Source organism: Lichenostomus cassidix, chromosome 4 (assembly GCF_008360975.1).
Source record: "Lichenostomus cassidix isolate B80296 chromosome 4, HeHo_3.0, whole genome shotgun sequence".
NCBI lineage: Eukaryota > Metazoa > Chordata > Aves > Passeriformes > Meliphagidae > Lichenostomus > Lichenostomus cassidix.
Window position 1 is genome coordinate 10,286,851 of NC_139484.1, and position 14,635 is coordinate 10,301,485.

At 47.4% G+C, this 14,635-nt stretch overlaps 1 protein-coding gene across 1 annotated transcript in view; it reads left to right on the top strand.

The window, feature by feature from the left end:
- The first annotated feature begins 717 nt into the window (after window positions 1-717).
- Window positions 718-14,635, top strand: part of FAT4 (FAT atypical cadherin 4) — a 122,001-nt gene continuing 108,083 nt past the window's right edge. The window contains exon 1 of the mRNA XM_085057861.1: window positions 718-6,397. Coding sequence (XP_084913987.1) covers window positions 1,109-6,397 — 5,289 coding nt within the window. The 5' untranslated portion in view covers window positions 718-1,108. The remainder of the gene's footprint in view (window positions 6,398-14,635) is intronic.

Consider the following 14,635-nt stretch of genomic DNA (forward strand, 5'->3'; position numbering starts at 1 on the left):
AAGTACTAGGGGAAAACAATCTGCCTTTGACACCTTCTACACTCTCCTACTTTTTTTCACCTCTTTCCCACTTTTCCATGCTATAAAATGCACTACCTGCTTCATCAACTCCGGCACAGGGATAAATAAACTCTGTAATTTGCTGATTTGTTAGGTGGCTATGCTGGGTTTTACCTTGTCACTTTAATTGCTGTCTCTAGGTTTGTATTTACGTTAACACGTACAAAACTAAAACTTTTGCTCCCAGCGGCACGGCAGGGATAAGGAGCTGTCTCGGTTTTCCGCAGGCATTTCGGGCTGTCGGTCGGTCGGGCGGCGGGCTCGGCTCCCGAGGGATGCTCCCCAGCACGGCGCGGCAGGGCAGCAGAGGGCGCTCCCGGCCCGCGGGAGGCGCGGCACTTTCCCGGGATAACGGCTCCGCAAGTTCCCTCAAGAACTGCCGCCCAAGTGAGCCCCGTCCCTCGGTGCGCGGCCCGCCCGCCCGCCCCGCCGGGGTGCCTGCTGGCTCCCCGCTGCAGGCGGGAGCATTCCGGCGGGACCCGAGCCCCTGTCCCGGCGGGGTCCAGCCTGCTCCCCGCTGCCGCCCGCCCGGCCCGGTCCCGCCGGGGCGGCCCCTCAGGTGCGGGGGGCGGGCCGGGGGCGGGGCGGCAGCGCGGCGGCCAATGGGCGGCCGTGGGGGGAGCCGGCCCGGGCGTCAAGAGGGCCGGGATCCATGAGCGCCGGGCAAAGTTGGGTCCGGGCGGCCGCGAATCACCGACCGGCCCGGCCGCCGTGAGCCCGGGCATGCCGGCGGGGCGTGGGGCACCGCGCGGGAGCGGCGGGCCGCGGGGCCCCCGGCGGTAGCGGCGGCGGCTGCCGAGCGGCGATGCGGCGCGGCGCCCCCGGCCGCCCCCCAGCCCCGGAGCGGCGGCGGGAGGAGCGGCGGCGGCGGCAGAGGCAGAGCCGGAGCGTCCCGTGAGCGCGGCGCGCCGCCGGGTCCGCTCCCGTCCGCGTCCGGAGCGCAGCGTCCGCGGGTGCCGAGAGAGGCGGCAGGCGGGACAGGGTAGCGGGAGCGGGGCGAGCGGCGGCGCCGGGCCGCCCCCTCGGGGCGCCGCGCCCCCGGGTCGCCATGGGCCGCCCCCCCGCCGCCCGCGGGCCGCCGCTGCTGCTGTCGCTGCTGCTGCCGCTGCTGCCGCCGCTGGGGAGCGCCGCCGCCGCCGCGGAGCCGCGCCAGGTGTTCCGGGTGCTGGAGGAGCAGCCGCCCGGCACCTGGGTGGGCACCATCGCCACCCGGCCCGGCTTCACCTACCGCCTGAGCGAGCACCACGAGCTCTTCGCCATCAACGCCACCTCGGGCGCCCTGCACACCCGCGCCACCATCGACCGCGAGAGCCTGGCCAGCGACGTGGTGGACCTGGTGGTGCTCTCCAGCCAGCCCACCTACCCCAGCGAGGTGCGCGTCCTGGTGCTCGACCTCAACGACAACGCGCCCGTCTTCCCCGACCCCTCCATCGTGGTGACTTTCAAGGAGGACACGGGCAGCGGGCGCCAGCTCATCTTGGACACTGCCACCGACGCCGACAGCGGCACCAACGGTGTGGACCACGGCTCCTATCGGATTGTGGCTGGCAACGAGGAGGGCCGCTTCCGCCTCAACATCACCCTCAACCCCAGCGGTGAGGGAGCTTTCTTGCACCTGGTTTCCCGGGGAGGGCTGGACCGGGAGGCCACCCCCACCTACCAGCTGTTGGTGCAGGTGGAGGACAAGGGTGAGCCCCGTCGGCGAGGGTACCTTCAGGTCAATGTCACTGTCCAGGACATCAATGACAACCCACCCATCTTCAGCCAGACGCTTTACCAGGCACGAGTGCCTGAGGACGCGCCTGTCGGGGCCAGCGTTCTCCAGGTCACTGCGGCTGATGCTGATGAGGGCACCAACGCTGACATCCGCTACCGCCTGGAGGGAGGTGATGGCAGTGGCAGTGGGGATGGGGCTGGCAGCCTCCCCTTTGAGGTGGACCCCGAGAGCGGGGTGATCCGCATCCGTGAGCGCTTGGACTACGAGATGCGGCAGCAGTACTCGCTGACGGTCCAGGCCATGGACCGTGGGGTGCCGGCGCTGAGCGGCCGGGCCGAGGCCCTCATCCGCCTGCTTGACGTCAACGACAACGAGCCCCGGGTGAAGTTCCGCTACTTCCCGGCCACCTCCCGGTTTGCCTCTGTGGATGAGAACGCGGCCCCTGGCACGGTGGTGGCCCTGCTGACGGTGAGCGATGCTGACTCTCCTGCAGCCAACGGGAACATCTCCGTGTCAATCCTGGCAGGAAACGAGCAGCGGCACTTTGAGGTGCACAGCAGTAAGGTACCCAACCTCAGCCTTATCAAGGTAGCGGCCGCACTGGACCGGGAACGCATCCCGGCCTATAACCTTACCGTGGCAGTGGCGGATAACTATGGGGCCCCACCACCACCTCCAGGCTCCCCCACTTCCGTCTTTTCCCCGGACGGAGCGGTGGCAGCTCCTGTGAGCCGCTCCTCGGTAGCCAGCCTGGTGATCTTTGTGAATGACATCAATGACCACCCACCTGTCTTCGAGCAGTCGGTGTACAGGGTGAACATCAGTGAGGATGTGCCCCTGGGCAGTTATGTGCGTGGCCTCAGCGCCACGGACCGTGACTCGGGCCTCAACGCCAACCTCAAGTACAGCATCGTCTCGGGCAATGAGCTGGGCTGGTTCTGCATCAGTGAGCACAGTGGGCTGGTCACCACAGCTGGCCCCGAGGGTGGCACTGCTGGGAATGGTGCAGGCATGTCCAGCTCCAGCAGGCTGGACCGGGAGACTGCTTCTCAAGTGGTGCTCAATGTCAGTGCCCGTGACCAGGGGGTGCAGCCCAAATTCTCCTACGCACAGCTGGTGGTGACCATCCTGGATGTCAATGACAACAAACCTCGTTTTGGTCAACCTGAGGGCTACCAGGTGTCCCTGGCTGAAAACTCCCCATCAGGAACTGAGCTGCTGGTCCTGAGTGCCACTGATGGGGACCTGGGGGACAATGGGACTGTCCGCTTCTCCCTGCAGGAAGCTGAGCCAGTGCTGGCAGCAGTTGGCCCCTCCTCTGTGGCCCCTCGCCAGATGTTTCGCTTGGATCCGGTTTTGGGCAAACTTAGCACCATCTCGCAGCTTGACCGGGAGGAGCAGTCTCATTTCTCCCTGCAGGTCTTGGCCACTGATCTGGGCTCTCCTCCCCTTTCTTCGATAGCCCGAGTTAATGTGACCATCCTGGATGTAAATGACAATAGCCCTGTGTTCTACCCCATTCAGTATTTTGCCCATATCCAAGAGAATGAGCCAGCTGGAACCTATGTGACCACTGTGTCTGCCACGGACCCTGACCTGGGACCCAATGGGACAGTAAAGTACAGCATCTCAGCTGGAGATACCTCCAGGTTTCAGGTGCATGGCCAGACAGGGGTAATCACAACAAAGATAGCCCTCGACAGGGAGGAGAAAACTGCTTACCAGTTGCAGATCGTGGCCACTGATGGTGGCCATCTTCAGTCACAGAACCAAGCCATTGTCACCATCACTGTCTTGGACACTCAGGACAACCCACCTGTTTTCAGCCAGGGCATGTACAGTTTTGTTGTCTTTGAAAATGTTGCCCTGGGTTACCATGTAGGTTCTGTTTTTGCTTCCACCATGGACCTCAACACCAACATCAGTTACCTCATTACGACAGGTGACCAGAAGGGCATGTTTGCCATCAACAGGGTGACTGGGCAGATCACCACAGCCAGTATTATTGACAGGGAGGAGCAAGCATTTTACCAGCTGAAGGTGGTTGCTAGAGGTGGGGCGATAACTGGTGATGCCATGGTCAACATAACTGTCAAAGATTTAAATGACAATTCCCCGCACTTCATTCACATGGTGGAAAGTGTAAATGTGGTTGAGAACTGGAAAGCTGGGCATACCATATTCCAGGCCAAAGCTCTTGATCCCGATGAAGGTGTTAATGGTGTAGTCCTTTACAGCCTTAAGCAAAACCCAAAGGGCTTGTTTTCAATCAATGAACAAACTGGTGCTATAAGCTTAACGGGGCCACTTGACATAAATGCTGGGTCTTACCAGGTTGAAATCCTGGCCTCTGATATGGGAGTGCCACAGCTGTCCTCCAACTTTATCCTGACTGTCTCTGTCCATGATGTAAATGATAACCCACCTGTGTTTGACCAGCTTTCCTATGAAATCACTATTTTGGAGTCAGAGCCTGTGAATTCCAGGTTCTTTAAGGTGCAGGCTTCTGACAAAGACTCGGGGTTGAATGGTGAAATAGCTTACAGTATAATTGAAGGAAATGCTGGGGATGCCTTTGGCATATTCCCAGATGGTCAGTTGTATATAAAAAGTGAACTGGACCGTGAACTTCAGGAAAGATATGTTTTACTGGTTGTTGCCTCTGATAGAGCAGTAGAACCACTCAATGCTACTGTGAATGTTACTGTGATTCTGGAGGATGTAAATGATAACAGGCCCCTGTTCAACAGTACCAACTACGTGTTTTACTTTGAGGAGGAGCAGAGAGGTGGGTCATATGTAGGTAAAATAAATGCTGTAGATAAAGACTTTGGGCCAAATGGTGAGGTCAGGTATTCATTTGAGCATATGCAGCCAGACTTTGAGCTGAACACAGTAACTGGGGAAATCAGAAGCACTCATCAGTTTGACAGAGAAGCTCTTATGAGACAGAGAGGAGCTGCAGTGTTTAGTCTCACAGTAATAGCAACAGATCAGGGATTGCCAAAGCCTCTAAAGGATCAGGCAACTGTACAGATTTACATGAAAGACATCAATGATAATGCCCCCAAATTTTTGAAAGATCTTTACCAAGCTACTATATCAGAATTGGCAGCAAATCTGACACAGGTGCTGAGAGTTTCTGCCTCAGATGTTGATGAAGGTGTTAATGGGTTGATTCACTACTCCGTAATCAAGGGAAATGAAGAAAATCAGTTTGCAATAGACAGCAGCACAGGGCAAGTGACCTTAGTGGGCAAACTAGATCATGAGGCTACTGCATCATATTCCCTTGTCATCCAAGCAGTGGACTCTGGAGCTGTTTCCCTCAGTTCAACTTGCATGTTGAGCATTGATGTATTGGATGAAAATGATAACAGTCCTTCCTTCCCTAAATCAACCTTGTTAGTGGATGTCTTGGAAAACATGAGGGTTGGTGAACTTGTGTCATCTGTCACTGCCACCGATTCTGACTCAGGTGACAATGCTGACCTCCACTATAGCATTACGGGGACAAACAATCATGGGACTTTTAGCATCAGTCCCAACACCGGGAGTATTTTTCTTGCCAAGAAGCTGGACTTTGAGACACAATCTCTGTATAAGCTAAATATAACAGCAAAAGACCAAGGAAGACCCCCACGGTCATCTACGATGTCAGTGGTAATACACGTTAGGGATTTCAATGATAACCCTCCTCATTTTCCTCCGGGAGACATCTTTAAGTCGATTGTTGAGAACGTTCCTGTTGGTAGCTCTGTCATTTCCGTGACTGCTCACGATCCAGATGCGGATATTAACGGGCAGCTAACGTATGCAATCATCCAGCAGATGCCAAGGGGGAATCACTTCCGTATAGATGAAGTGAGAGGGACAATATTCACCAATGCTGAAATCGATCGGGAGTTTGCTAATCTCTTTGAGTTAACAGTCAAAGCCACCGATCAGGCTGTTCCTGTGGAGTCCAGGCGATTTGCTCTCAAGAATGTGACCATCCTGGTGACAGATCAAAATGACAATGTCCCTGTGTTTGTATCACAAAATGCCCTCGCAGCTGACCCCTCGGTTGTGATCGGTTCAATCCTAACTACGATTATCGCTGCGGATCCTGACGAGGGTGCCAATGGGGAGGTGGAATATGAGATAGTCAATGGAGATACTGAAACCTTCATTGTGGATCGCTACAGTGGAGATTTGAGAGTAGCCTCAGCATTGGTGCCTTCTCAGCTTATCTACAATCTCATAGTTTCTGCCACCGACCTTGGCCCCGAGAGGAGAAAATCCACCACTGAGATGACTATAATTCTGCAAGGAGTTGATGGGCCTGTTTTCACTCAGCCAAAATACATCACCATCCTGAAAGAGGGTGAGCCCATTGGGACAAATGTGATATCCCTGGAAGCAGCGAGCCCGCGGGGCTCCGAGGCTCAGGTGGAGTATTACATTGTGTCTGTTCGGTGCGATGACAGGAGCCTCGGGCGCCTCTTCACCATCGGGCGCCACACTGGGGTCATCCAGACTGCTGCCATTCTGGACAGGGAGCAGGGAGCACGGCTCTACTTGGTGGATGTTTATGCCATTGAAAAGTCATCTGTTTTGCCCCGCACACAACGAGCAGAGGTAAAGGTTTATTCAGTAATTATTTCCCTGTCCTTTTACTCCTGTGTAATTCCAGGATTATGACTGGTTTTTCACTGCAGTCATCATGCTAGTGTTGGACTGGAGAACTGGCTCTGAACAGTTTATCCAGTGTCTCCAGTCATGGAAGCTCTTGCCATCCCTGCCTGGCTAAGTCCCTGGGATGATAGGTCTCCTCACACACCTCCAATTTAGGTTACTTTTTTACCTAACTTGCTGATGAGTATGAAAATGTTGTTGTTTCTGTTCTTTGATATGACAGGTGGTAATAGTGTAACATTTTAGTTGGAAACTTTCGTTATCAGAAAGCCATTTGCCTTGACTGGAGGGTCTTTGAAGGTTTTCTGCCTGACTAGCTTGAAAAGCAAAGGGTGGAAAACAGGTTGTGAAGTACATCTGTGAAGTACAGGAGTTTTATTTGCACTGTCTTGAGTCACAGAACTGATCGTTCACACCATTCCTGCTATATTCTGTGGGAATACTGAGAATCCAGGTGTGAAAAGCAGTCTCGTGTTTGAAGTTGCAGCATCTCCTGGAGCTGCCTTCTGCACTTCACCATGAGCCATTTGACTTGCCATTCCTTGGAAATTTGGGGCTGGCACTGCTGAGTGGGTCAGCCAGCAGAGGATGCTGGTAGTGTGCAATGGTTCAACCATTTCCCTGTCTAAGTGAACATACTCCCTCAGTACTGCACAGCCCTTCAGATCCCAGCTATTACTCCCAGCTATACTTCCTCCTGGGCATTCTGACTTAGTTTTGATATTGTGGTGGTTTGCAGGGTTTGGTATTCTTCTGTTTGATTTTAGCAAAAGTGATATTTCCAATTCTTACTTGGCAGCTGTAGATTTTTCTCTTCAAAGCTGTTTTACTGTTGTTTCTACTGCAGATTAAGTATGATCTGTGTAGGTGTGTAACCTTGCTGTGCTATACTGGCATTGCCAGATGCTCTCCAAAGAAATTGTCAGGGAATTTGAGCACTGTTCCATCTCAGAGATTTCTTTGCACGTGTGTGCAAAAAACATTGTCATGTTTTGACGAACGGTAGCGTATTGGAAAACAACCTGTTTTAGTAGTGCTGCTGATAAAAAATAATTTGTGCTATTTTTATGAGAGTATTCCTATTATGCAGGTCTCTATACCCCTATTAGCAATTTGTAAAAGATAAACCTTTATAATTTCTTTCTTCTTATTATGTCATATTTTGTCTTGATGGACAGTTGTTTTGAGGGTCAGGCCTTTTTCACTGGGTATTTGGCTTATAACCCTTCAACTCTGAGTCTGAGCAATGAGTTTCTTGGGGGAAGGACTCATAGGAGACCCAGCCCTATGGTTGCAATGTTCTTATGTGTTGTAAAAGCATTTAACATGACTATTTGCTGAGCAGGGAAGAGAACAGCCATTGAAACTTCAAACAACTTTTACATTGTTGAATACAAACCACTTCTGAAAGCACAAGCAAATGTTTTATTCTGTAAAGAATATTGAGAGGCATAATTGGGAGTTAGGATTTCCTATTGCTGGTTGTATCTTTATAGCCTCTAAAATGTGTCTTCTCCCAAATGTAATTAGCTTTCTGTGCTTCTTTATAAATGTATTATAAATTATAATCAGCTTTTAACTATCAAAAACCTAACCATATGCAGTCTTTCTCTTAACTGATGGGATTTCTCTGGAAGGCTTTTGCTGTCCGACACAAGAACTGCTACAGTGACGTTCTTTGTGCAAGCTTTGTCATTGGGTACTGACAACACAGCTTTTTTCCCCATGTTTCTTTTGGATGGCAAGGTTTTTGGGGTTTGTTCTGATGTATGTGGCACACATGTTTTGGTCTTAGAGTTTGCCGACTATCCTTTTTCATAAAAAGTTAGCCAGTGCCCAAGTACATGAACAACCCACCTTAAAGCAGACTCATGCTCTGTGATCTGTGCATCAGATGTGTAATACAGAAAGTTTAGTGTTCTATTTCAGTCTGGAGTTTTAAGGGGATAGTTTGCCTCATGGTATAGCCAGAGCACTGACGAGAGACAAAAAATGTGCAGGAGCCTGTGGAATATTTACAGCCACTAAACTGAAGTGTTGTTTGGTCCATAATGTTTTTAACTCTTTTGTAGTGTATGTATGATAAGATGAAGACTGGTTGACTTTAGATTCCCCCAAGAAAAGATAACTTGTAAGGCATCAATGCAGGTGTGCAGACAAAGCCTAATAGGTCTGAGGTCATTATATCTGACAGCTCTCTGTACATATAACCTGGATATATGTTCTGTTTATTTTCTGTTTGGTTTTGTTTGTTGGTTTTGGTTTAGATTTTTTGGGTGTTTTTTGGTGGGGAAAAAGCATGAATATTTTGTATTTTCTTTCTTCCTTATCTTATGAAGACTATGTTAGGTTTTGTGTCTCAGTATGGTTAAAGAAAAGGGGAAAACAGTAATAGAATATTCTTGACAATATCTACCTGATTATGCTTCATTGCCTGTTATGCTCTGTGCCCTGATGCCAGAGATCATCGTAATTGCACTGTGGCATGTGAGTGAACGACTGAGCATGGGGAGCTGCCCAGTGCTAAACATGCTGTCTGAGATTGGCAAAGACAGCAGCAGCAGTAAGAAAGTTAATAGATCTTTTTGTCTAATACAGACTTCAGCAATGTGTTTGGGTGACAGATACCTGGTGTGAAATAGAGATATTTACAGTTTCGAAGCAGTGACCAGGCTTTGTCTTGCCAGCAGGCAGTATCAAAGGAGAGCAGGCTTGCGTGAAACCACTTGCTCTAGAAGTGAATTAATCCTTGTCCTTGGGAAATGGTGTGATTATTTCCCCCCTGCCCCTAAATTCTGTCATTAATTTATTTTATTGCTGTTTAAATAATATCAAATATATGGAAAAGGTTCATCTAGTGCTCTAACTGAAGAAGAAAGTATCTTTTCAATATTTCTTTTCCATCCCTGGGGTTTGCCCTGTAGGATGGGACTAAAGACCCACTGACTGCACAGCTCCCAGGGCTGTATATTAGTGCTTTCTGAACAGAGCATCCAAGGACAGAGCTTTGCAATAGCAGGAATGTGGGGAATCCCTTGCTGAGCCCAAGTGCCTTGGAACTGAAGGGTTCCATTATTTTCAGTAAAGTAACAGCAAAAAGTTTAGGAAACAAAGATGTTTATTTACAATTTGCAGCTGTTTTTTTTTTTTAACATTAGCATTTATCTTGTGTATGTCTTTTCTTTGTTATTACTATATGGAGAAAAAGTGGTGGTGGTGGGGTTGTGTGTCAGAAAAGTGCAAGTAGGCAGGTAAAGCTTTCTTCAAATACCAAATATTTGAGATTTGGAAAGAAAACCCAACTGCTTGTTCCAGTGTATTTTACAGCTAGACAGTGTAATTTTAGATGATAGTTGTTCAATGTGAAAGCTTGTTTTTTAATTTTATTTGGGATTTTTATCCTATTTATAATCTTCAGTGACAAACCAGATAATTTACATCGTATGAATGTGTTTTGTGATCAATCTTAGCTTTTCCCACTCTTGTATTAATCGTTAGGTGTTGCACTGTTGATCTTATGTAAAAAAGAATAATGTAGGTGTCCTGAAGGGATCCCTTCAGTTTGCCATTTTATACCTTTTTAAGTGTTCTGCTATGAAAAAAACCCTCAGCAATTGCTTAACTCCTTTCTCTTAGCTCTCCAACACAAATTCTCTTTTAACCTTTTGGGTGGGGCTGAGGGTTTCACCATCATGATTTAATATTTAATATAGAATGACTAATGCCTATTGGCATCAATCACTTGCACACCACATGACTCCCCTCAGTTCTGCCTCCCCAAACAAGGACCGTGTGCTGCGGGATATTTTGGGTGGTCGTGTGTTGTACCCTGGTTTGTGTCTGGCAGCAATAATAAGAGCCCAGGGACAATATCTCATCTTCTTTGCTGTGTTACCAGGGATTAAGTGGAATTAGACAGGATCTCCAGTTTGCATGTTTAACCCTTCAATGGGTGGCTTTTTTGAAGGGAGCTGTGAGTTTGCTAGGAACCAGTAGTCCCTATAAATATATCATATATTGTGATGTGTATACCATCTGTGCCAAATGAGAGGGTAACACCTTGGGAGGTGAATTCCTTGTTCAGTTCAATATCTTTCATATGCTTTTGAAATAGGTTCATAGTTTCCAAGAAAGGGAAAAGAAGGATGTAAATGAGGAAAGTGTATAGACTTCAAATGAAAGATTTATTGATGATATTGATTTGAAAATGGAAATACTTGGAGAGGCAGATCCATGGTCCAGTTAGTGCTTTTTACCTGTGAATGTTGATATCCTTGTAAAAGAGGGTGGATTGTCATCATTTGCAGACAGGGAGAAATGAGATGCTGGGTTTTCTTTTGTGCTTGTACATTTGTAGCTACATCTTGTGAGTACTTCATGATTGACACTGTTGGGAATCTTGGACTTCCAAGTTTGCTCTGTGTCACTCCTGCATCCCTCGTGCTGCATCCCTTGGGCTGGGTACTGCTTCAGGGGTGTGGTGTCACTCATCATCTGATGGAGAGAGGAAAAGGGGTGGCCTGGTGGGGCCAAACGCTGAAGGTGCTACTTCTGTAACCCAGCTGGCTAACGGAAGGCTTTAAATTTAGTAAGGGAATTTGTAACCCACTTCAGAGAAGTCTTATCTGGCATGTCTCCTATTTACCAGCACGAGTAAGAACAATGGGGTTCTCCTTGTATTCATGCTATTTATAAAATCGGTTTATTCTTTAATGATACATGGCACATCAATTGTTGCCTGACAAAGGAAACTGCTTATGAAACGTTGGAGTAAACAATGAAAATCTGCTGCCTTGTCCCAGCTCCAAAAACACTTTTTTTCCTTCCTAGAGCTGATATTGCTTATTCTAAGAAACATGCTATTATTTAAGTTACTGCTGTCACGTGCACGATCTGAAAAAAGACCTATAAGCTGTCCTTGAACTAGAATGGGAGATGAATGTTCCTTATGTGGAAAACTATTCAAAACCAATTTGTGTGTTTTGGTTCAAAGTTGGCCCCTTTTTCATCCTCTCTAATTTCTTTAATGATTCTGCCTTGCTCCATGTTCTTAATATCTAGTATTTCTCATTTCTTTGCTATTTTAGCAGCCTTTGGGCATTTTTGCATGTGAGGTCACTTCATAATTTTTATGTTAAAAATCACTAGACTTTTTAAAACAACATTCTTTATTACGGAAAATATTATTTTTCATGCGTCTCTAATGCAAACACCAGAAATAATAGCCAAAAAAACAGGGCAAAATTTTCATGTGCTTATTTTTTCTAAGTGTTGAATTCTTCATACAAATCTCCAAATGGTTCTTGGGTTCTATCAGTGTTAATAAGCAAGTCCTTTTCCATGTAAAACGATACCCCCAGGGCTGAGGGAGTGCAGGTTTCTTTCCAAGTGTTGGGTGAAGCAATCGGTGGCTGCTCATTTGCTCCAGAAGTTGGTCACCAAAGCCTGCTTGGCCTCTTGGTGTTCCCAGCCCTCACCTGTATCTTTACTGGGGCAAGACTGTGTTGGTGGTGGTGTCTGAGATCTTTGCTGTTGTCTTTCCCTATTTCCTGTGTCATTTCTCTGAGGCTGCACCTCACGAAAGGATGCTCATTCCCTTTTGACTGGCAGGAGTTTCCATGTTCTGAGCGTTTTCAGAGGTGGATTTTGAATTGCCACTTCCCACCCCTCCAGGAGCAAGGTGTCCATTTAATTTATATCAAAGCAAGCCCTTGGCATGACATAGTTCTGCTGGTATAGTTTGTTTTAACTGTGTCTAGACTAGGGGAGTAGCATTACTGTTAACTCAGTTTGGTTTCTTACCCGTGTTATTGTGTCTGTGCAAGACCTTGTGTGGAAACAAGCCTTAACACACTCATGTTCTAGTTAAAAAAGGAATTTATGGTGACTAAAATTGAAGTAAAACAAAGAGTTTTCTTAATGCATTCCCGAAGTCTGGAAAAACGATGCTAGATCAGAATGGTGCATCAGTACCATACTGATTTGTTTCAGTGAATTTATAGCCTGGTTTGGCTTTGCCAAGAATAATACCAGATACGTTAGAGAAACTGTGTCTTTGTTTTACTGCGACATTTCTCTCTATTCTAATAAATCTTATTTTTAATTAGACCCTCAGTCTAGACTGTCAGGCAGGTTTGTTTTTACAGTGATCTATTTTTGTTTACTTCCTCGCAGCAAAAACATTCCAAAAGGACAGTAGAACAGATGGAAACTGATAGCCATGATCACACTGTGAAAATGCATAGAGTTGCATTAGTTAATGCAAAAGAATTTCAAAGGGCCTGTTATGAAGTGGTAATTTATGTGCCAACAGCTACGGAAAAAGTAATGAAAACAAGAGTTTGCCTTAGCATTTCATGTCCTGCAGCCGTCACACATGCACACTGTTACTGGGCTGTGGCTTGTATTAACTCAGTGATCTTCAATAGGTGTGTAAGGGTTCTGCTGTGATTGATGCAGCCGTCCAAGCCTACAGGCAGAAGGGCATTCAGCACCTCTGAGGCTCAGGCAGGTGGAAGGGGCTTTGGGGGCTCCTTTTGGAGAAGAGCATCTGCTTGCGCTGTGTTGCCTTCCCACCCTCTACACTCTGTCCCAGAGGTGGCATCATCCCATGGCTAAGTCTGGGTTCCTTGAAGTGGCCATGTGAGGGAATTTAACTCCTGAGAGCTCTTTGAAGCTGATTTGGATTCTCTGATAGGACTGAGACACGAAGACAGAGTTTTTCCCCCAGACCTTTAAGTGAAATGAATGGGAATAGGTTTGTGATATGCGATATACTAACCCTTGAAATAGCCCCTCTCCAGCTCTCTTGTAGCCCCTTTAGGCACTGGAAGGTGCTCTAAGGTCTCCCTGGACTCTTCTCCAGGCTGAACACCCTCAGCTCTGTGAGGCTGTCTTGACAGAAGAGGTGCTCCAGCCCTTGTGTCATCCATTTCTTATTAAATTCTGTATGAACGGCACTGATAAAACTGACAAGCTGGAGACTTTGTGCTTTACAAGTTAGTGTTGACTCCTTTCCAGGCCCTTAGTTGGATCTCTCTTTTATGGGACATCTTCAGAATACTGAGCATGGCAGTGTCCGTTGCTGATGGGAATGAAGAGGGGGTTTGTTTATGAGCTGGGTTATGAGAGCAGCTGCTTCTGGAGGTCTCCATCACCACATGGAGCCTCACGACTCATTCCTGTCCTCTCCTGGGGAGCAGAGCTGGACCAGCAGCCCCCATGTGTGTGTCCTGCCTTTGGGAGGCAGTTTATCATCTACTGCAAGTTTATCATCTACTTTGAAGCAAAAAATAACAAAAGGCAACTTTCTACCCGATGAGTTACGCTGAGTGTTAATTTTGGTTATAAAATCATTAGAATTTTTTCCTTAAGGATTTCTTTGGAGATATTCTATTTGAATTTTAATGCTTCTGAAGCCTTTTCAAGATGTTTATTTGTCTAAAATATGAATGAGTAGAACAGAAAAGAACACCACTTTAAGCTGGAGGGATAAGTTTGCCATAGGCACTGTGTATGGGGAAATATGTGATTCTATTTCCCTTGCAGTGTACTAGAGATAAATTGTTCCTTGGAGAGCTGGAGAGAGAGCTGAGCTGAGTGCTTTTCATGTCAACTCCTTTCTGGATCATTTTTGATATATTAAGAGAATTCTCCTGAAATAGTTCAGAGGAATAAATAAGATGCCAGAGCTGTGCTGCACATCTGTAGTATATGTGTTTAAAGCTTGAATTTTACATAGGGGTTTTCTTCTATAATATTACACTTCAGGTTTCCTGGTGTGTTCCCCACTTTCATTCTTTATTCTTTTCAATACAACATTTCTTTTTAATCTATCAAAATGTCATGCTTCCTGAAATATTGAAGACATATTGCAGTTACAAGGCTGTTTAGAAACAGAAGGTGAACTCAGTAGTTTATTGTACTTTTATTCTTTTGAGACCTGCATTTCTGTGTGTATTTAAATGACTCTTTTTTCCTGAGCATGATTCTATTCCCTTTGAAAGTTGCATTATAAAGTTTTTATGCCCGTCTGCTTTGGGGAAAGAATTTGAACTTTTATTATTTCAGTGAACAAATTAATGAAAATCCAGATTTTTAACCCCAGTAGGGTCGTGTCAGATTGTCTGGAAGCTAATTTATGGTGGTGGTGATTTTCTTACCACTGTTTTCTTTCTCAAA